General features: G+C 31.9%; 1 protein-coding gene across 1 annotated transcript; it reads right to left on the reverse strand.

Moving 5' to 3' along the window:
- Positions 1–259: 259 nt before the first annotated feature.
- Positions 260–3,812, reverse strand: LOC114758291 (50S ribosomal protein L3-2, mitochondrial). The gene is made up of 5 exons (XM_028947321.1): positions 3,245–3,812; positions 2,344–2,553; positions 1,414–1,518; positions 1,139–1,252; positions 260–474 (listed from the first exon to the last, which is right to left on the reverse strand). Exons 1-5 carry the CDS (start codon positions 3,593–3,595, stop codon positions 301–303), a joined length of 954 nt encoding a protein of 317 aa, XP_028803154.1. The 5' UTR covers positions 3,596–3,812; the 3' UTR covers positions 260–300.
- Between the last annotated feature and the right edge of the window lie 18,629 nt (positions 3,813–22,441).

Below are 22,441 nucleotides of genomic sequence, written 5' to 3' on the forward strand. Positions count from 1 at the left end.
TCCATGGTTTCAACAACAACCGAATGAACAAAAGTTCCAACAATGAGCTGATGTCCAAGGTTTCAGCAAAGTTCCCACTTATTTCAAGAAGGATTCTTTAAAATGAATGTTCAAGAGGGTTATAACTTTAAGATTATCAAGGAGGTAAAGGCTACTTCACGTTCTTGAGCATCAATGATATAACCGTAAGAAAAAAAGGGTCAAAATTATCCTCAAATAATCCCAGCAAAATCTCACAATCACAAAACAAATAAATCAAAAATCAACGAACAGCTACTATATGGAAAATCTTCTTGTGCTTTAGTCTGTTATCATAAATGGATCCACATCCCCAAGATTAGCAACCAAAGGCTCCAAGCTTGCTACATTTTCATCTTCAGGAGCAAAGTAAGTGGGGAAGGGAAGAAGTGATTCATCGGGCTTTTTATAGACAGCGTCTTTAATGAAAACAAAGTTCCCTTCAGCTCCTGGTATCTGTTAAGAACACATAAAAATCTGAGATCAGAAAGAAGCATAGCTTCAAAGTTTCCACTGATCTCACCACAGAAAGACTAACTAGTTCTTCTTGGCACTCTGAAGATTTTACCAAAAAAGAGAACTTAGTGGGGCCAACATTAGCTGCTTTTGACTTGTTTTACAGAAGCAAACTTTTAGGCAATAAGCATGAGCGGAAAACAATTTATAATTGAGCTACCAGCAGCAGCTATGCTACACAGAAGCTCTTAAAACACTAATAAAATAAGCAGTTAATTGAAATATTAAACCAAATGTCACACGTGATCTAGAACTTATTTTAAAGTTCATGGATCATAACACTGCAATAACAACAAATAACAAGCCTTAACCTGCTATTTGAGATCAGCCACATGGATTAGCATTCATTGTGTTCTACTACATCAACAACTAACTCTTAGGACGAAATAAGGATCATAGCATCATCCAACATTATTTCTAATTTCTACATAAACTTCTCAATTGCATTACTCTAAAGACAATAAGGTTGAGCTTTTTTCCCTTAATAAAATAATAATCAAGGACAACTGTTCTAAAAAAATAGTCCTTTCCTTTCGATTACAGTTGCAATGCTAATATTGACATCTTACGGAAAAATGCATAGAAAATTAAAAAATAAAAATACCTGGCCTTGAACCCATATCATACTCCTCGCAGGTTCTATTTTGTAGACCCATACATTTTTCACTGTTCTCTGCTTCCCACCCATTCGTCCAGCCATCTTTTTACCTTTAAATACCTGAGAAATAAGCAGAAAACAACTACTGTATCAAAAAGAGAAACCTAGAAAACAAAATAATTTGAAGATCCAAAATGAGTGATGCCTTGCTCTAGTTTCTACATGCAAAATATAGCAAATGGTGTATCAAGAAAGACACAACATTCAGGAGTCCCACTCACCTTTCCAGGAGCATCTCTTTGACCTGTGGAACCACCACTTCGATGTGATAATGATGCACCATGGGATGCTGGCATGCCTGCAAAACCATGCCTTTTCATGACACCCTGAAAAAGAGGATATAACGAAAATTTGTTATTCAAACAACTGAAAATTTCATACCATAAATTAGGTTACATCATTTTGTGATGTCAAGACTGCTTCACACACGTAGAAGTACTGAACATGAAACTGAAGAAAAATATCACAAGCATACCCAAGTACAGCTCACAAATAAGCAAGTGCATTTAGACCAAATTATAAGAACAAGACATACACTTTTGAGAAATGAGAAGAAGAAAATATGGCCTCCTAGAAAGCATGCAATGGAACAAACTCTATAAATGCACTGCTTGTAAAAAGCCAAATAGAACATATCCGTCTGCAAACCATAAAAAATCTTCCCAAAACTCCAGAAATCATTGAAATGAAAACAGTTGAACACAAAAATAATGTTATCTAAAGTTGTACATCCATCTTTATCTGTATAGTACTTGAGTTTACCAACACATGATTCTAACATCAACACCTTAAGCAGATAATAAATTATTGGTTACATTTAACACCCCTCAACTACCACATTTGTTAACTCATTAACCCCATAACTATGACAGGGAACAATACAGTCATGGTACAGTTTAGCCTTCAAAGCCTTATTTTATTTCTTTCAGTAAAATAAGATCATTCAATTTCATTCCACTAACAAAATTATTAGTAATATACCTACCACCACAGCAAACCTACAGTGGAAACCATGCATCTCTCTATCATCAGAAGAAATAAGACACATACACACTCACAGATACGCATAAATGCATGCAGAACACAAACAATTGTTTTTAAAAAAAATATATACTATGAGCAGTCTCACATGATGAAAATTGAAAACCCACCTGAAAACCTTTTCCTCTTGTGATTCCTGTCACATCAACAAATTGACCAGGAACAAAATGGCGGACACCAATTGGTGTACCCACAGGAAGAAGTGCATCCTCTGTCACTGGAAACTCCCTAAGTTTCCTTTTCATTGGAACTCCTTGAGCTCTAAAATGACCAACTTCAGGCTTAGTCAAATGTTTTTCTTTCTTCTGTCCACAACCAATCTAACTAGAAACACAGCATTAAATAGGTCTATAATTAGATATACACACAACTAAGCATGCTAAATAAGTGTTTCTGAAGGCAAGGAAATTTGTAATGAAGCATAGAAATGAAACTAAAAAAATTATGAAAGTGGCATTTGATTGAGCCAGAGCATAAATATCCATCTTTTGGTACAACGGCTTGTAAAGGTAGGATCTTTTTTAAACCACTTAACTATAGCATGGGTTAAATTAAAGAGTCTGACATCAGTTTGAGCACACTTGCATTAATCTACTTAGTAAACTAACAGCAATTGGCATCGTATCAAAAGACAACACTCTAGACTGATAAATATGAGTTTTAAAACTAACGGAAGGCACCAAGTAACCCAGTAATGAAAGTGAAACAACAATCAACAGTAACTTTATACGCGGGAGAGACATAGGGAAAAGAACATCTCCAAAAGGAAGGATCAATTCAGCCCCAAAGCTTATACAGAATACTTATTTTAACAACTAAAAGCGCCGGATTGCATATTTTCAGATAGAAGAGTGGGGGGGGGGGGGAAGATTTCTTGCTTTGCATTAATTGCAACATAGCATTTGGCCTGATGGCGGAAGGGGCTTCCCCCATCACCCCCAGATGCAAATAAAACGATCCCAACAAAAGCAATATATAGATTACAAGTTGTAATTGGTAAAAAGAACGCACCTGGAGGGCAAAAATATCTTCCTTCTCCGGGGTCTTGACCTGAGTAACAACATTGTCATCGACCCAGAGTATGGTGATGGGAACTCTCGCACCCCATTTATTCCAAAGCGCAGTCATTCCACACTTAACAGCGATAACCCCAGTTCGTTTAGAACCCGGGGTCATCACCCTTGGCTTTGCTTCAATAATCCGAGCCTCTGTCGAACCGGAATCAACCAATAATTCCGAACAGAAGCCCCTCAAAAACTGGTGAGGCAATGATGTCAGCGTCCCAGTCCCCGTCGACGTCGTAGTCGAATTGATCGTGAAAATTCGCAGACGAGAAATGAGGCCTCTGGATAAGGTCATCATGGTGGAAATGCAGATTATGATGAAGTAACCAAGCAGGATAAGAATTGCTTCCAATATTCGTCAGCGATTATAAACAGAGGCTGCGATGGCACAGCCTCATGACTGCTTCCTTGAATGAAGCGTTTGGTTTGGAAAGAAGTTGGGAGGAAGAAAGCAACGCATCTGAGTGCGAAGGTTTTTAGGAGCGGGGTAGGGTTTTAGGATGCGACAATATTTCACTGCCTTACCACATGCTGTCTCTTGCCAACATTTTACAAGTACTTATACTTTTTTTTGGATTTTTTCAAATTATCTTTTATTTAAAAATATTATATTAAAAAAAAAAAAAAAACCTCAAACCACCCTCACTACCCGATTAGCATCGAAGTTTAGGTAGTTTAGGCTAGGGATTAAGTAACTATAAACAAAGGGACAATTTTTTTTACTAAATTTAGTTTAATAATTATTCTACTACGACTCTCTCTCTTAATTTATTTTTTTTCCCTACATGACTTATGAGAATTGAAACAAATGTAAGAATAGGAGAGTGTGTGTATGAAGACACACGATTTCGTTTGAACTCTTAATCAAAGTTATTTAATTTTTAAACTTTTAATCAAATCTTAGATGGAGTGTTGTGTATGAGTATGAGAAGAAATTAATAATTGTATATCACTAATCAAAGTTTATAGTTGTATGATTAGCAATAGGAAAAATTGCAAATAAAAACCCCCAATATATAAAATGATAATCAGGGATCCTGAATTTGAAAAATTATTACAGAGGACCCGATCCCAATTTGCAATTATGAAATGTGTGTTAAATGGCTGAAATGCCCCTCACTCATCGTGACTCTTAATGAAGGCAGAGACAAGGATTTTAATGCGTGGCGAGAGAGCTGCTGGAGAAGGAAGACCTGAATGTGTTTATGTGATATTGGGATGGAAGATCTTCCAACATTGGCAATGATTCGAGTAATTTACTAACTAAACTCTTCTTCTATTGTTCCCTGTAAGAGTTGCACATTGTGATATTCTTCATCTTCATCTTTGCTGTGTGGGTGAATAGGTTGGAGGAAGGGAGAGAATGGGAGGTGTAGTTGAAGATGAAAGATATCACAATATAGGAGGCTGTAGTTAGTTAGAGGTGGGATATTTTTGTTTTTGTAGTGTGAATGGCTATCTCTCATTTGTAGTGCATGGTGTTGGTTGCAATGGGGAAGGGGTAGGAGTGTAGTGGTTTGGCAGAGTGTGGGCAGGATAATAACCATTAGTTTGACTGTGAAGGTTGAGGTGTTGCCGCGGAAGGAGGGAATGATGATGCCGTGATTTCTAAAGTGAAGTTGTGAAGCCCTAAAGTGATGTTGGGAAGACAGGAGGTCCCGAGTTTTAAATTTGGTATGTAAATGATTGAGTTGATGGAATAAATGTTTAAATATTTATTAGTGAAGCTGACGTACTAACTAAACGTAAATTTTGCTGCAGATTAGTATGAAAAATGAATTTCAATAATAGAAGAAGTTGTGAGAAGGAGTTGTTTTGTTACGTGCACGTGCACGTTGGTGGATATTTTGAAGCAAATGGTGAAGGAGTAGTTAAATATATTGGAAGGAGTGTAAGGATAACCAGTATAAAAGAATGGATAACAGTAGACGAGTTGTGTGGAATAATTTCACAGTGGATAGGCAATAATAGTAGTGGGTATGAGATTAAGTATAAAGTTAAATTTGATGAGAGTACATTGATTGATCTTTGTGATGATGGTGATATCTGCAACTTGTTTAGATATAATAACAGCAGTGGTCATGTGTATGTACGAGGGAAAGAAAATGATAGGAAACCTAGAGCAAGGAATGATCTAGACATGTAAGTGGTTATGTTTTCCAATTAAATCTTGTTATTTGCTAATATATTGTTGCTAATTTGTATAGAAATGTTGCAACCAAGCTAATGGTGTTGTAGTCCTAAATTATAATTAGTAAATGCAAGCATGTTATTCAACATAGTGGACATGTCATTTCCATTTGTAAACTTGTCTTTTAGAAATACAGACTTGTTATTAGACATAAGTAGTGGTTTCCATATGTAGACTTGTAATTCAGCATACTGAAGTTGTAATTATCATATACGGACTTGTTATTTAGATCTGCAGATGTTATTTTACTAACCAATAGTATCTATATGGAGACATGTTATGTGAGTAACTCAAGTTATAATTACCACATGCGGACTTGTTATTTTAGCAACCAATAGTTTGTAGATGTAGACTTGTTATTTTAGTTACTAAAGTTGTAATAACCATATGCGGACTCACTTATGAGCTTGATTTCAAACATAGAAAAGCACCCAAGATGTACAACACAAATAAAAACTCAAATCTGTGATCCTCCTCCCTTGAAACAATGTCTTTTAGTATTTTGCTGAATGACACTTTTTGATATTCATTTCTCAACTCCTGATACGTAGCATCACTCTCATCAACTTTAGTTTTCACCTCCTCCCCACCGTGACGGATTCCTAGCAGCTGCTCAACCTCTTTTGCTCCTATTTCCTTTGACTTGCCATTGATTGTAAATTGATGCGCTGGCAGGTCATATGATCTCAGCATGGTCACAATGAGATCACGGGGTAGTCTCTTTAATCCAACCTTCAACAACCTCCCGAAGCCCATCCTTTCAACCCTCTCCCTTAAGTCTTCATTATTATTCACAAAGTGCAGTAATTTTCAGGGACACTCGGGTTAGAAATGATGGGACATGTTTCTTTTTCTCCTCTTCTCCCTTTTGTGGCTTTCTTTGCCTCGCCTCCTCGGTGTACCTCATCTTCTCTTCAGCAGCTAGAGCTTTCCATGCATTTGACGTAGCATCTCTTTTTTGTTTGGCTGTCATGTCACGGTCAGTTATTGTGGCCATAAACTCACTTCTGAATAACAACCAATCGTTGTGTGCCTTTTTCGATCCAAAGGCTCCTTCTTATGCCATCTTCCTTTTCCTGCAAAACATTCAACATACAATCATTCACAACCACATTTACTAACTAACTATCACCTCTGTTAACAACCTATTCTGTAACTAACAGCCTTCTTACATCACCACTATTGACTTCTTATTTCAAAACGTGAACTTGTAATTTCATATAAGCAAGTTGTCAATTTTTCAAAGTAAACTTGTTATTCTCAACTACTTCTCATGCTTGTTATTTCTCATCATTAACTTGTCATTTACAATTATCAACTAGTTATTTCAAAATATAAAGTTCTCCAATTGTCATACTCGCCTTTCTTATTCCCAACTTGTCATTGTCATTTTTAAACTTGTCATTTCCTATTGTTAACTTGTTAGGAACCCACGGCAACCTTCTTATTCCCAACTGCTCAATAACTTGTAATTCATTATATTAAACTTGTTATTTCCTATTACCAACTTGTCAATTACACATTGTTATTTTACATTATCAACTTGTTAATCCTCCTACTTCCATTTTGTCATTTTAAACCAGGTTAACACTTTAACATCTCTTCAAATCAATTAACAGTTAACCAATTCAGTTTGCACTTTACCCATTCTAGTGTCGTCATTTCCCAAAATAATATTGTCATCCTCCTAACTGATCTTCTCATTCCCTTCCCACCCAAACCCATTCGCCCATCTTCTTCCACAGATAACCATTTTTTGCCAATCAGTCACAACTTATTCGACAGAAAAAACATATATATACTTTCCTGTCCTAAACACATTCCCTCTCCTTAATGTATCACACATGTAGCAACCAATGAAAACAAACCAAAACCTGAAACTTACCACCAGATTTTGTCGCCGAATGCCGCCGTTAACTCTACTAGCCACACCCGATTGTCACGATGCCTCTAACTCCTCCCTTGCCTTCGACAATACTGATAGATCACTACTCCAGCACCACTCTGTTCTCCTCTCCCACAACAAATACACTCTTCTCTCACACAATACTCCTCTCATCGCAAAATAGAAGCAAACTCCTGTGCGAAAATGGACAGACTGCAGAGAATGGCCAGGGGGATACAGAGCAGAGAGAAGTTATCGTGCATTTTAGGGGGGAGCGCGGACATGTTTTTTTTTTTAAATGAGAGAGAGGCATTTCAGCCATTTAACACACATTTCATAATTGCAAATTGGGACCGAGTCCTCTACAGCAATTTTTCAAATTCAGGGTTCTTGATTGCCATTTTATATATAAGGGGTCTTTATTTGCAATTTTGCCTTAGCAATAATTTAATAAAGTTTTGGGTAGGCCAAAAATAAAATTTGCATTAGTCATATTTTTTTATCAAATAAATGCATGCCCCTATAAATATGAAATTTCTAGATCTAGCATCATATGTGTCTATAGTAGCATTTCAATTTTATTTTTTTGCCAACAAAAAAATTCATTAAAAAGTAAGACATTTTATGATATGTGTTTCCTTTTCTACTTGCTGGCAGCATCATGCTTTCCTCTAAATGACAAAGAGAAAAAACTCAAGGAATTGATAAATGGGATCTATTGTTGGGTTTTTAAATATGATTAAATTACTAATAATATTTGTATTTGTAACTTAATTTTGATAATTTCATGTTTTTAAATAGAAATTTTATGGGAAAATTAGAGAGAAGAGCCAAGAAAAAGTTATATTTATTGTAAAGGATCTTAAAAATTGTAGTTATTGAGATGGACCATAAATAAAAATATAAATATGCAAACACCAAATTGTCCCTAATTAAATCACCTACATTTTCACTAACCATACCTTAAATATTTGATGATTACCATTAATATATCTGCTCTTTTTATTTATCGAAACAAAACACACTCAAAATTTTTAACCAAAAATAAAGTTTTATTCAACCACTAAGATGAGGGTAAAATTTTCATCTCTACTTTTTTTCTCAAACCTATTCATCTTGTCAAATATATTACAATAAAAAATTATATATTTAATTACTTTTAAAAATTAGATTAAGTAAATTCTAAAAAGTACTCAGATATAATAAATGAGCAAAAATATTGATAAAAATATATAAACAGATAAAGATACATAATTAGCAAAATCATTAATAATAAATTATTTTTATTATTTTAATCAAAATCAAAATTATTTTTCACAACATATTTTAACATGCACAAATTTTTATGAAAATTTTAAATTAATTTAATGTAATTTCTTTTTAAACATTGCTTCTAATTTAATGTCATTAAAAAAGTAGATTCATATATAAAATTTAGCTTTTTACTTTTTAAAAAAAAGTTAGAACACAGACTGTTAAATTTTAGTGATCAAATTTAAGTGAACATTATTATATATGATTATATTGTACAATTTGTATACTCCCTCCGTTCCTTATTATAAGAGACGAATAACCGAATTACGTTGATAAAAAAAACAGTTAAAATTAGTTAAGAATAATTAATATGTAAAAAGTATAATTCTTTTTTCAAAAATACCCTCATTAATAAGGAGAGAGAACATGAGAGAGAACAATGGTAATTTATTAAAAGAAAGAGAAGTGGGAAGGAGAGAGAGTGTGAGTTGGAGACAATAAATATAGGTAAAATAGGAAATCAACATAAAAAAGTAGAGACAACTTTTAAGTGTCTCTTATATATAGGAACATGCCATAAGCACTAAATGTCTCTTATAATAAGGAACGGAGGGAGTAATATATAGATTGAATAAAAAATAGTAATAATTGATGATAACAGAGGGCTTCCCTATTTTTTAACTACTAATTGTCAAGTAATTGAGATGTGGTTAGCAGGAGTGTAACATCCATTCTCTAAGCTACTCAAAACACCGTATAAAACTAGTTTGATCTTAAGATCTCAATAATAAAGTTAAGACTTAAAGACTCAGCCTTTTAACTACTACATCAAATAAATATGAGCAATAAAACGCATAATATAATTTGAGCATAAATATCTAAGTTCACAGTCTCAAAGTCTAACATAACATAAACAATGAAGAAAACTGAAAATAAAGTGCTAAAGTCTATCAATTCAAGGAATTAACAAAATAATGATTTGGGGGTGTTTGGATGTAACCAAAACTATGGTTTTAAAAGTGTTTTTGCGGTGTACAAAGTAAATATGTTGAGGAGTTTGTCTCGTTTTGGAGAAAAGTGCTTTTAAAAAGCACTTTTGGGTGCTTCCAAACACCCTTTTAGTGTCCTAGGGTCATGCCAAATAGTAAATAATCAAATTAACTTAGCATGCACTTGAGAAGTGTAAGAGCCACTAGCTCACTTCTCTGGTACCTTCCCTTGTCCCCTATAAGAATTGTCATCTAGAAAATATTAAATAATTGGGATGAGCACTAACGTCTCAGTAACCCAGAGTTCAACCATGCAAATACAACCATTACCCAAACAATTTCATATTAGTTAGGCAAACAAATATTGCAACAACTTAAATAAGCAATGGATACTTCCTCCTTTATTGCTCCATCCAACCTTATTCCGCTAACTTGAACCATAGGCTTATACACAGTCTAGCCCATACAATGGACTGACCAAAGCTAGTCCATAGCTCCCCTTCTTAAAAGAACCAGGAGGTGTCACTGTCCCACGTTCCTCCTCTACAAACTTGGCCAGGTAAGTATTAAGGAACGGGGCCCTAAAAAGACCAACCACTTTGTGCTAAGTAGAGGTAAACCACGTGGTCACAGTTTGTCACATATATCAATATCATAAACTCCTAAGTCCAACTACCTATGCATCTCATGAATATGTAACAAATCTACTATGTTGAAGCATGTTTGAAAGAAAACGAATTACCACAAATTTTTACAAAAATAACCATAACATATTTATGCTTAAAGGAGAATTCAAATAACATAGAAGATAATACAATTTTATCCCTTTACCTTTTCAGTCTTATTTATTTATTTGTATCCATTAAGTCGATAGATTTATGTGTATCTATTATTGTTAATACCAATTTAATCATGATAGATAAAGATTGCACACACATATTATATGTGTGTGTGTGTGTTGGGGGGTTTAGGAGGAGTGATAACATTAAAATAATTTAATCAAAGGTACTGCAATCCTAGAATCAATATGTGACATTTGAGTGCAGAAAGGATAGGAAAAATGTTGTAAGTTACTAGTGTCCAAAGGTAACATTAATATATAAGAATATTTTATTGTGTGTATTTTAATGGGACTTATGACATCTGACAAGGAAGGATAAAGTGTACATGAAGGAAAAAGTGACGAACAGGAAGTGAAAATAGGAAAGGAATCAAATGGCAACCCATGTAAATATATAAAGGTACATGCAAGGTTAATTCTAAGTACAACGTGATCTAGAGAAAGTTATATGTGTGTGTGTGTGTATCAAAGTTAGGATTGCAATTGCAAAAAATTGAGAATTCAGAAGGTCATTATACTTGGGACATATAGCCACATAAATTTCAAAAAAAAGAAAGAGAGCCAAATAGCACTCTGCGTGATATGATGAAAGGGGAGTTAATGAGAGGGAAGAGAAAAAGAAAAGAAAGAATAGAGAAGGAGAAGAGGTACCTGACGGCAGAAAAAAGACTGAAAGAGAGCACCCTATGTAAAACTAGGTTTAGGCTACCTATATATATAAAAAATATATAAATTTAATTTCTCTTATCTGATTATTTAGAATTCTAGGGAATAATTTAAAACATGTATATATCTTTTAAAAAAAAAAACTTAAACCGATATGATATGTATATATATTTATATTCCTACTGAAACTACTAGATATTCAAGATAACCAAGTTGTTTGAGATATTTTGGATTTCTTCCGTTTCACCTTTTTATTATATATATGTATGCTCTTAATAAATTATTGTTATTTTTCTTTTTAATATAGTATATATATAGTTATATATGTATATTTGTGTTTAATTTATTTTATTTGATTCTCTTTTAAATATCTCGTTTTCTTGAATTTATTATTATATGTTTTTATTTACATGATCAAAGATTTAATCCAAACTTTCTATAAATAACGAATTACAAACCCAAATAAAATTTGGATGTTACAGGGAGTATGAGAAAGTTTATTGAGGGTAGTTTAGTATTAGTTATTATGAATGTTATATGGATGTTCATTTACCTCTTTCTCTTCAACTTCACTAGGTAACTTTTACTACCTCCACTATCCATTACTCATTCACTATCCATTTAATCTTGTAACTCACCTCCACTCACATCTATGAGATTGATTATCTACTATTTGTCATTTAATGATAAGTGTAACCTATATGTAAGACTATGCCTATAAATAGGGCATGTCACTCGTGTTGTGGAGCAAGTGAAGAATTACAATAGTCTCTTATTTTCTTATCTTCATCTTTCTCTACTCTACTTTTGTGGTTTTGTTTTATAAGACTCCTTTATGGTTTCGTTTTATAAGACATTATCAGCACAAAGCACTCTTATAATTGAAAGGTGTTGTAGTAAGGCTCATTAACCACAAGGTAAATTTCGACATTACTTTCATAATGATTTGTTTCATTACTATTTCATTCTCTTAATATTAATTTTTATTTAACTTTTATATGATAGTATGATCATGTCAAATCTCATGAAACTTGAATTTATGACTCTTGACGTTACTAGAAAGAATTATTTATCCTCGGTATTAGATGCGGAAATCTATCTAAATGCCAATGGTCTATGAGATACAATCAAGGAAGGCAACCAAGCATCCAACCACGATAAAGCCAAAGCCATGATTTTTTTACATCACCATTTGCATGAGGGACTCCAAATTGAATATTTGACGATAGAAGACCCACTTGTTCTTTGGAACAATTTAAAAGAAAGGTATGACCACTAGAGAACTGTAATTCTTTCCAAAGCTCATTATGATTGGATACATTTACGTTTACAAGACTTTAAATCTATGATCAAATATAATTATACAATGTTTTGAATCATTTCTTAATTGAAATTATGTGGAGAAAAGATTACTCATGAAGATATGTTAGAAAAAAAAATCCTCTACATTTCATGCATCTAATGTGCTCCAACAGCAGCAATACTATGAGAAAGGTTTCAAAAAATATTCTGAATTAATTTCTTGATGCTTGTGCTTAGCAAAATAATGAGCTTTTAATGAGGAATCATGAATCCCATCCTATTGGCTCCACTCCATTCCCAGAAGCAAATACAGTAGCAAGTAAATCAACCCGTGGCCATGGTCGTGGATGTGGATGTGGCCATAAGCATGGTCATGGTTGTGGCCATAGAGGTGGTTGTTCCCACCAAAAGTGGGCAAATAATAATGAGAATCACCAAAAGAATTTAGTAGAAATAATAATTTTGTTGAAAATCTTTGTTATCGTTATGGTGGCACGGGTTATTGATCTCGTACCTATTGTATGCTAAAACATTTGGTTGATCTCTATCAAGAATCACTAGAAAATAAGAATAAGAATAAAAATAAAGGCAAAGAGCTAAAGGTGGAAACAATTTTGTTGGAGAAGAAGGCGATTTTGATTATGACAGCATGGATGTTACTTATTTCGATGTTGCTAATTTCTTTTGCGATCCTAATGAAAGAATTGATCAAATAATTGGTGATCGAAGTGTCCAAAAATGAGTCATCTTGATATAATTGAGCTTTTATAATTAAGTATATTTTTATGTTTTGCTTATAAATGTGCTCTTTTCATCTACCACAATAAATTCTGTACTTGTAAGGTCATTATCTTCCAAATAAATATAATTATGAGTTTTTATTAATCATAAACTAATGTTTTTTTATTAATCATGTTTTTTTAAAGATCTTTTTCCTTTTTTTTCCATGAACAATGACCATTATTGACATCAATGATAAAGATTTGTGTCTCATTGATAGTACAACAACTCATACAATATTAAAAAATGAGAAATATTTCTCTTTTCTAGTAATGCGAGAAGCCAATGTTTAGGCTATATCAAGAATGATAAACCTCATTGAAGGCTCTGGAAGAGCGCATGTATTGCTATATGAAGGAATAAAATTACATATTGATAAGGCATTTTATTATACTGAGTCTAATATAAATTTATTGAGCTTCAAAGATATTCACAGAAATGGATATCATGTTAAAACAACAAATTAATTAAGAAAATCAAGAATATCTTGTTATCACAAGTTTAATTTCCGGTAAGAAATGCACTCGAGAAATATTACCTGCCTTTTCTTCAGGCTTGTACTACACACTTATTAGTATAATTGAAACACATGCTCTTGTAAACTAGAAGTTTACAAGTGACAATAAATTTAATGTTTGGCATGACTGGCTAGGTCATCCTGAGACTATTATGATGTGAACAATAATTGAGAATTCATGTGGACATTTACTGAAAAGTCAGCAGATTCCATAATAACATGTTTTCTCATGTGCTACATGTTCTAAAGGGATGTTAATTATTCGACCATCACTAGAAAAAATAGAAAGTGAGTCTCTCATATTTCTAGAACGCATACAAAGAGATATTGGTGGGCCGATACACCTACCATGTGGGCTGTTTAGCTATTTCGTAGTTTTAACTGATGCATCAACAAAATGGTCATATGTTTGCTTATTATCCTCTCGTAACCTAGCATTTGTAAGGTTGCTTGCTCAACTAATTAGATTAAGAGCACATATTCCTGACTATCCAATTAAGAAAATCCATTTAGATAATGCTGGTGAATTTACTTCGTAAACTTTCAAAAAGTATTGTATGTCTCTTGGGATTGATGTTGAACATCCTGTAGTACATGTTCATACACAAAATGGACTTGCAAAATCATTAATTAAACGACTACAATTAATTGCAAGACCATTACTTATGAGATTAAATCTCCCAATTTTTGCTTGGGGACATGCAATTTTGCATGCAGCAATATTAATCCGTATCATGCAACAAGTTATCTTAAGTCCTTCTCTTTAAAATTGGTTTTTGGTCGGGAACCTAATATCTCCCATCTAAGAATTTTTAGATGTGCAGTATATGTTTCTATTACTCCACCACAATGTACTAGGATGCGTCCTCAAAGAAGGATGAGAATATATGTTGGATATGAATTTCCTTCTATAATAAAATATCTAGAACCATCAACAGGAGATTTATTTACAGCTTGATTTGCCAATTGTCATTTTGATGAATCAAAATTTCTAATATTAGGGGAAGAAAATAAGTAGTTGAAAAAAGAGATTAGTTTGAAGGAACTTTCATTATCTCAACTTGATTCTCGTACAAAACAATATGAACTAGAAGTTCAAAAGATAATTCATTTACAAAGGTTAGTTAATCAATTGCCAAATGCATTTACTAACCCAAAGAAAATAAACAAATCACATATTCTAGCTACTAATGCTCCTATCAAAATTGATATCCTGTTTGGACAACCTGCTATTGTAATTGTAAATGAATCTAAAGCACGTATGAAGCATGGCAGGCCTATTAGTTCTAAAGATAAAAATTCCTAGAAAGAGAAAAGGAGCTAAAAATGTATATGGCTAAGTCGAGGATAATAAAAAAAAATAGTAATTCAAGAAGAGTCATTAGATAATGCCAATGTCTCAATTTCCCAAAAAAAACTCAGGTACATGAAATGTGTGAAAATGATGAGATCTCAATAAATTATGTTATGAATGGAATATGATAGGATCGAAATGAAATCAATGTTGATGATATTTGTGCATATAACATAGTGCTTGATGTGATGAATAATGATGAAGATTATGAACCAAAGTCTATTAGTAAATGGAAACAAAGAAAAGATTGGCAAAAATAAAAAGACGCAATTGAGGCAGAATTGAATTCACTAGAAAAGCAAAAAAATTTTGGACCTGCAGTCTATATGCTTAAAGATGTAAAACCAATCAAATACAAATAAGTTTTTGTGTGAAAACAAAATGAAAATGGTGAAATTATAAGACCTAAAGCAGGGCTTGTGGCCCCAAGATTTACTCAAAAACCTGGCATTGATTTTGAAGAAACATGCTTACCAGTGGTGGATGCAACTACTTTTTGATATTTAATTAGTATGGAAGTAAAAGAAGGACTCAATTTGTGGTTGATGGATATTGTTACAGCCTGTTTGTATCGCTCACTTGACAATGACATTTATATGAAACTCCCTGAAAGATTCAAGTTGCTCAAAACATACGATTTAAGTTCTTGACAGCAATACTTAATTAAATTAAATAAATCTTTGCATGGATTGAAACAATCAGGGTGTATGTGGTATAATCGTTTAAGCAAATATCTGTTGGATGAGGGATACAAGAATGATCCAATTTCGCTATGTATTTTTATGAAAAGATCTGAAAATAAGTTTGCTATAATTGCTGTTTATGTTAATTGTAATATCCTAAATTTTATTTTAGGTTTTATGCAAAAAAATAATAATAATAGAAAAAATTAATTAATAAATAATATTATTATAAAATAATAATATTTTATCATTTAAAAAAAAAAAAAGAAACTTTCTACTGAAAGTTCAATAGAAGTTGGGAGGAAGGATTTATTAAGGGGGCCTCCCCCTAATAAATGTGTGAGGGGTATGAAAACATACTCCCACATTTTCAGTTTTCCCTTCCTTAGGCATCTGAGAGAGAGAGAGAAAGAGCAGAGCGGCGGCCATTGTGAAAGAGAGGGCAAACTTTGAAGATAATTTAGGTACGCAAAATTACTTCTTTTCATCAAACTTTCTTTATAAATATTTCCTATATATTTTAAGATTTTTAATGACAGTATTATTATAGTAATTAGAGAAAATTTTGAGATTTAGGTATAGGATAAGTTTTGAATTTTGATGAGTGTTAACTACAGTATTGTAGATCTATTACAGTAGATCATTTTTATCAGTTTAGATTTTCCCATTTATGGGTTTTTAGTATTTAAATTAATTTATTTAGTTGAAAAATCTGTTATTTATGAGAGATATCATATTTGTACTGATTAAAATTATGTTAAATAATTTATTTGAGCTATTTGACATATTATTGAGTTTTTAATTAGTTGATTTTATTTATTGGATAACTGAAGGTTTTAAAATAATTATTTTAGCTAAAATTCTATTACTTGTGAAGAAAAAAAATATGATAGTTATACCATTAAAATATTGATTAGATTATTTATTTATAAATATTTGAGATACTATTAAGTTTTTGATAGTTTAGTTTTGATATTTAAACTTGAAATGGGATTTTTATAATTTAAAATATAATAATTTCATATTTAGAAAATTTGAAAAATTCTTTTTATTAAAGTACATAATCCGGAAAATGTAAATAAATATTTTGGCTTGTAAAAAAAATTATATGTTAGTTCTAAAATACTTAATTTTCGGTCATGAGAATTGTGAGAATTTAGAATAAAAATTAAATTAAATTAGAAATTTAACTAAAATATATAAGCTTAATTAATTAGCTTATATTAATATGTGATTATATTAATTGTATAGATTAATTATTAGATTATTGGTTTGAGCACGGGATTGACTTTGTGGTGATTCTTTTTATAGCCTTAGTGAAAGGTAACCACTTTCCACTTGTTATGTATGCTTGTACTCTTTGGATCCTAAATATAAGACCCTTGTATAGTATATATAAGGGTCTTATATTTAGGGTTGGAGGAGTATGATGTTTGTGAGTGATTTTGAATTACATGAGATTCTTGAAATGCCATTGGGTTATGATTTGAGCAATGAAATGTATTATTGTTGAAATTACCTTGAGATACTTCATGTTATTGAAAAATAGTTATGAAATTATGAATTTATGAAGTTGTCATGTGGGACATGAATTTATTGAGAAAGGTCTTGAGGATTGATGTTGAATTTTGAAATTTAAAAATCTTGATTTTAGTAAATGTGAAAGTTATTATGTTATTAGTAAATGATTATTTTATAAATCTCATGAGTACAAAAACGAGAAGAGATGGTGAACGTTGATTAGTGGGAGACATACTATAGGAGAATAAGAGGGTGAATTTTATACATATTATAGAGGTAATAAGGCAGTAAGACGCCAAATGTACACTAGTTGATCTTTGGTTCTTTCATGTGTTATAGGGCATATGATACCCCGCTAGTGGACTAGAGAGCGAACCCATGGTCCGGTCTTGTGCTCTGTGAATATTGGTATGTTCACATCACTTGATCAGTGAACTTATTATGTTGAGCTACCAGTCACATGGGTCAGTACTAGCTCATGGGTTCAGTCAGAGGATATAAGGTGTGAGGAAATAAGATAGAATTGAGAGTGAGATATTGTATTTTGATATATATATATATATATAACCATGTGATAATTGTGAATATTATAATTTTTGTAACTGTTCCACTTGACACCTTCCAAGCACTTACTTGTATGCCTGATGAGTAGGATTGTTAGTTACTAAAACTTTTGTCTCATCCCGTGGTTTAACATTTTCAGGTAATAGCTTTAGTGCTGGTCTGATAGGAAAGGTGGCTGAAGCTTAGCTATCAATTTTATCTTGTATAACCTCCTTGTTGTCATATGATAAATATTTGTATATTTCTACATATAGCTCTTTGTGCATACTCTGACTTATTTAAGACTGATGGTCTTGGTTACTCTTGTTGCTGGGTTGCTTATGTTTGTGAGTTGTGAATCCACAATGACCTTCAAAAATAGTTAATCACTGTTGGTTTAGAAGAATTTTGTTCAGAAAATATTATGCTCTGGACTTAGAGTTAAATGTGATGTTCAGGACTTTGTAAAGCCCAAGACCCAATTATTGTGAAATACTATTAAATGTAGTTAACATTTCTGATGAATCAAATTTCTTTTTATAACTATGGTAGTTTTTTTAAGATTATACTACAATTTTTTTCTACCATAGTTAGTGTTATTAAATTTTGAGTTTAAAAGGGTTAATAATAGGTTGGAGATAACCATTGTTACATTAATGATATAAATATTATCAGAACTCTTGAATAGCTTACAAAAACTATGGATTGTTTAAAAAAAATTGAAATAAAAGACTTTAGAAGAACAAAATTTTGTCTTGGATTGCAAATTAAATATTTAAGAAATGAGATTTTTTTTTATCAAGAAACCTATACAAGAAAGGTCTGAAAGCATTTATATCCATTACGTACTCCGATAGTCGTAAGATCTTTGAAGAAAGACAGAAATACTTTTAGACCTCGAGAAAATACTGAAGAACTAGTTGATCCAGAAGTACCATACCTCAGTGCAATTGGTGCACTCATGTATCTTGCTAGTCACACACAACCTGCTATATCATTTGTTGTTAACATACTAGCAAGATATAGTTTGTCACCAACGTGAAGATATTGGAATGGAGTTAAGCATATTTTTTGTTACCTCAGGGATACTATGAACATGGGATTATTTTACTCGAACGTACCCAAAACTGACCTCATTGGTTATACAGATGCTGAATTCTTATTTGATTCACATGTCGGTAGATCACAAACATGCTCTTTGTTAACATATGGTGGTACATCTATTTCATGGCAATCTATGAAACAATCATATCAGTCACATCATCTAATCATGCAGAAATTCTAGCAATACATGAAGTAAGTTGAGAATATGTATAGTTAAAATCAATAATACATCACATATAAACCACTTGTGGCTTATCTTTCGGTAAAATGGTCTTGACAATTTTGTATGAAAATAATACTACGGGTCCGTTTGGATCAGCGATTGAAAAAATAGTTTATGAAAAAGTGAAGTTGGTAAAAGCTAAATTGGATAAGCTGAATTGTGTTTGGATTGAAGTTGAGAAAAACTAATTTGCAAAAGTGAGATTGGTAAAAGGTTATTTGGATTATAGTTGAGTAGAAGTAAGTTTGGTTGCAAAATTACCAAAAAAAGGTATGAGTTTTAATAAATAATGAAATATGATTAAAAAATGATTTTACATAATACAATGAAATTAAAATAATTTAATATGAAGAAGTCAAATTTATAGAGTGAATTAAATTTTAAAATTTTAGAGAAATCATAAAAAAATATTTTAAATATAAAGTGAAATGTGATTAATTATTTTTTTGAACTAATTTTAGCTAATTAATTATTCTTACGTAGAGAGACTAAGAGATTAGTGAAGGGAAATTTTTCTTTACTTTTCTGAATTATTGAATGTCCGTTCTTCAAGTTTCATCCAAAAATAAAAATTAGACCATTAGAGGCACCCAACTAATTTAATTATAAAGTGAAACATGATAAAAAAAATTTAATTGACATAATATAATGAATTTCAATTAATTTAATATAAAGAAGTGAAATTTAATGAGTGAATTAAATTTGAAAACATTAGAGAAATAAAAAAAATTAATACTCAATATATTTATTATTTTATTTTCTGAAATATATTTTATTGATTTTTTGAACGTCCGTTCTTCAAGTTTCATCCAAAAATAAAAGTTATACACACCCAGCTAAGCATATGAATTGAAGCACCGGGAAGATCTTTTTGCTCATTAATGAAGGTGGCATTATTCTTTTCCAATAACATCTCACCACGTGTCCTAGTATAATTGGCAAAATGACGTCAACGGAGCTAGCGCCCAACTCCTACCATTAAGCTTATGCCCACAGTTTCATAAGCTACTCTTCTTGGCTTTTTTTACAACGCACGATCTGACAGCTTATTTTTGAGAAGCTCAATTGCAAAAATGTTCTGCCAAACGGACCTCTTTCTGCCACAGAGCTTATTTTCAATTTTAAGCCATGTTTGGGCCGCTGGCCCAAACAGACACTACATGTATTGCAAAACTAAAAGAAGGACACATCAAAAGAAATAGAATAAAACATATTTCATCAAAATTTTTCTTCACCTAAATTCATATATGACAAATCAGTTCTAATAAAAATCTAGCAAATTTATTGACCAAGTCACTTCCTTGTAAAATAATTGAAAAGCTCGTTCATGATATTGAATATTACAAACTCAGAGATATCAACTGATGTTACCAACAGGGGAAGTTAATACATCTTGTACTCTTTTTTCCTTAACTATAGTTTTTATCTCACCGGGTTTTTCCCAACAAGGTTTTTAATGAGGCAGCATTGGATAGTATATCAATGAATGTGTACTCTCTTTTTTCCTTTAGATTTTTACCCCACAGGTTTTTTTAGTTGAAGTTTTTTTAATGAGGCATATATTTGTATAATGGATATCCAAGAGGGAGTGCTGTGAATATTATATGGATGTCCATTTACGTCTTCCTCTTCAACTTCACCGAGTAACTTCTATTGCCTTCACTATCCATTACTCCTCTACTATTTATTACTCCTCCACTATCCATTTTATCTTGTAACTTACCGCCACTCACATTCATGAGATTGATTATCCACTATTTATCATTTAAGGATAAGTGTAACCTATGTGTAAGACTATGCTTATAAATAGGACATGTTATTTGTATTGTGGAGTGAGTGAAGAATTACAATAGTTCTCTGTTTTTTTTTTTATCTTCATCTTTCTTTACTTTACTTTTGTGATTCCGTTTCATAAGACTCTTTTGTGGTTCTGTTTTATAAGATTAGTATATCTCTATTTTAGTTTTTGGTCTTTCTAAGTAATTAAGATTTTCAAGATCCTTCTCAATAAATATTATTCCATTTAAGTCTTCTATTCTAATTTTTCAAAGTTTTATTTTTTTTATATTCATTTCTTTAAAAAATATGTGAAAAATAATGGGTTTTTCATTAAACATGTCCAAAGTCTGTAGGCCTAAATGGGCTGACTATTTCGGCTTGCAGCCCGTGAAGTGGGGCCGGCTTGGCTTCTTTTTCGGGTACTATTAAATGTTGAGTTTTGTACTTGTGATTTGCGGGTGATGAGCTTTTGGTTGGGGTTCGATTGTGAGCTTATGTTCTTAGAAGATTTTTCGGTTGAAAAAAGTCAAATAAGCGGGTTGGACTCTCGCTCCCCCCCCCCCCCAAAAAAAAAAAAACAACCACAATAGAAGTAGATCTGCACTCTGTTTTTATTTACAGTGTATTGAATACCTTAATTTTTTTTTGTGTGCATCTAGTTACCTAATATACCTTGAAAATAAAATTATTATGCTGGATGTGTCTTTACCCTTTTCGTATATATAATTTTATTTTCCAATATGTAATCTTAAATGTGATACTATCTTCAGTCCTTCATACAAAAGCTAATTTGGAGAGTTATATTCAGTTATAAATAAAAAACCGCAATCCATTTATCTTTTATTTTTTCAAAATATCTCTATTGATTGTAAGGAGATTTTACTAAGGGATAATTCAAATCATTTAATACAAATAATTAAAGAAGATGGTTCAAGGAGATCAACACACATTTGTGACAAATAATCAAATTAACTAATTTCTTGAATATTTTTAAATTAGTTGTATAACTCTTATATTAAGGGACAAAGGTAGTAAATACTACTAGAAAAAAAATTCTCTTTACACGGTCTAATCTACACCGTTTATTGTGGCAATAGCGTGAAAAATGTGACCAGTGACAGTTTTGTAAATATTGATAGAATTTTTAACCGGTTTCGCATTCAATCGGTGTAAAAAATATTAAAAAAATATTTTTTTAAAAAAATATTTATGAGTTTTTAGACTAATTTCTCATACATCCTAACATTTCATGTGAAAATAATATATTTTTGTAGCTTTGACCCCTTTATTAATGTCAAAGTTTCAGCATGCTCAACTTGAATTGCGAATTCAAAAAAAGATGAAGTATTGTTAGTCTCCTTTATGATATGCTATGATAGTTATCCTCTATGATGTAGAATAGCATTTCTATTCCTCCAAATGGTACTCAATACGATATTTTGTATAAAACTCAAATGTCCATCTTTATGCAGGTTCATGAGTATGATTTTGAGCCAGTTTTGAAACTCTATA

Source organism: Neltuma alba, unplaced genomic scaffold (assembly GCF_004799145.2).
Source record: "Neltuma alba isolate B1F8T4 unplaced genomic scaffold, ASM479914v2 tig00010684_pilon, whole genome shotgun sequence".
NCBI lineage: Eukaryota > Viridiplantae > Streptophyta > Magnoliopsida > Fabales > Fabaceae > Neltuma > Neltuma alba.

Coding starts and splice junctions, on each gene's coding strand:
- LOC114758291 (XM_028947321.1), bottom strand. CDS start 3,595: ATGATGACCTTATCCAGAGGCCTCATTTCTCGTCTGCGAATTTTCACG. Junction 2,554..3,244: donor AAGATATTTTTGCCCTCCAG/GTGCGTTCTTTT, acceptor GTTTCTAGTTAG/ATTGGTTGTGGACAGAAGAA. Junction 1,253..1,413: donor AAAGAGATGCTCCTGGAAAG/GTGAGTGGGACT, acceptor CTTATTTCTCAG/GTATTTAAAGGTAAAAAGAT.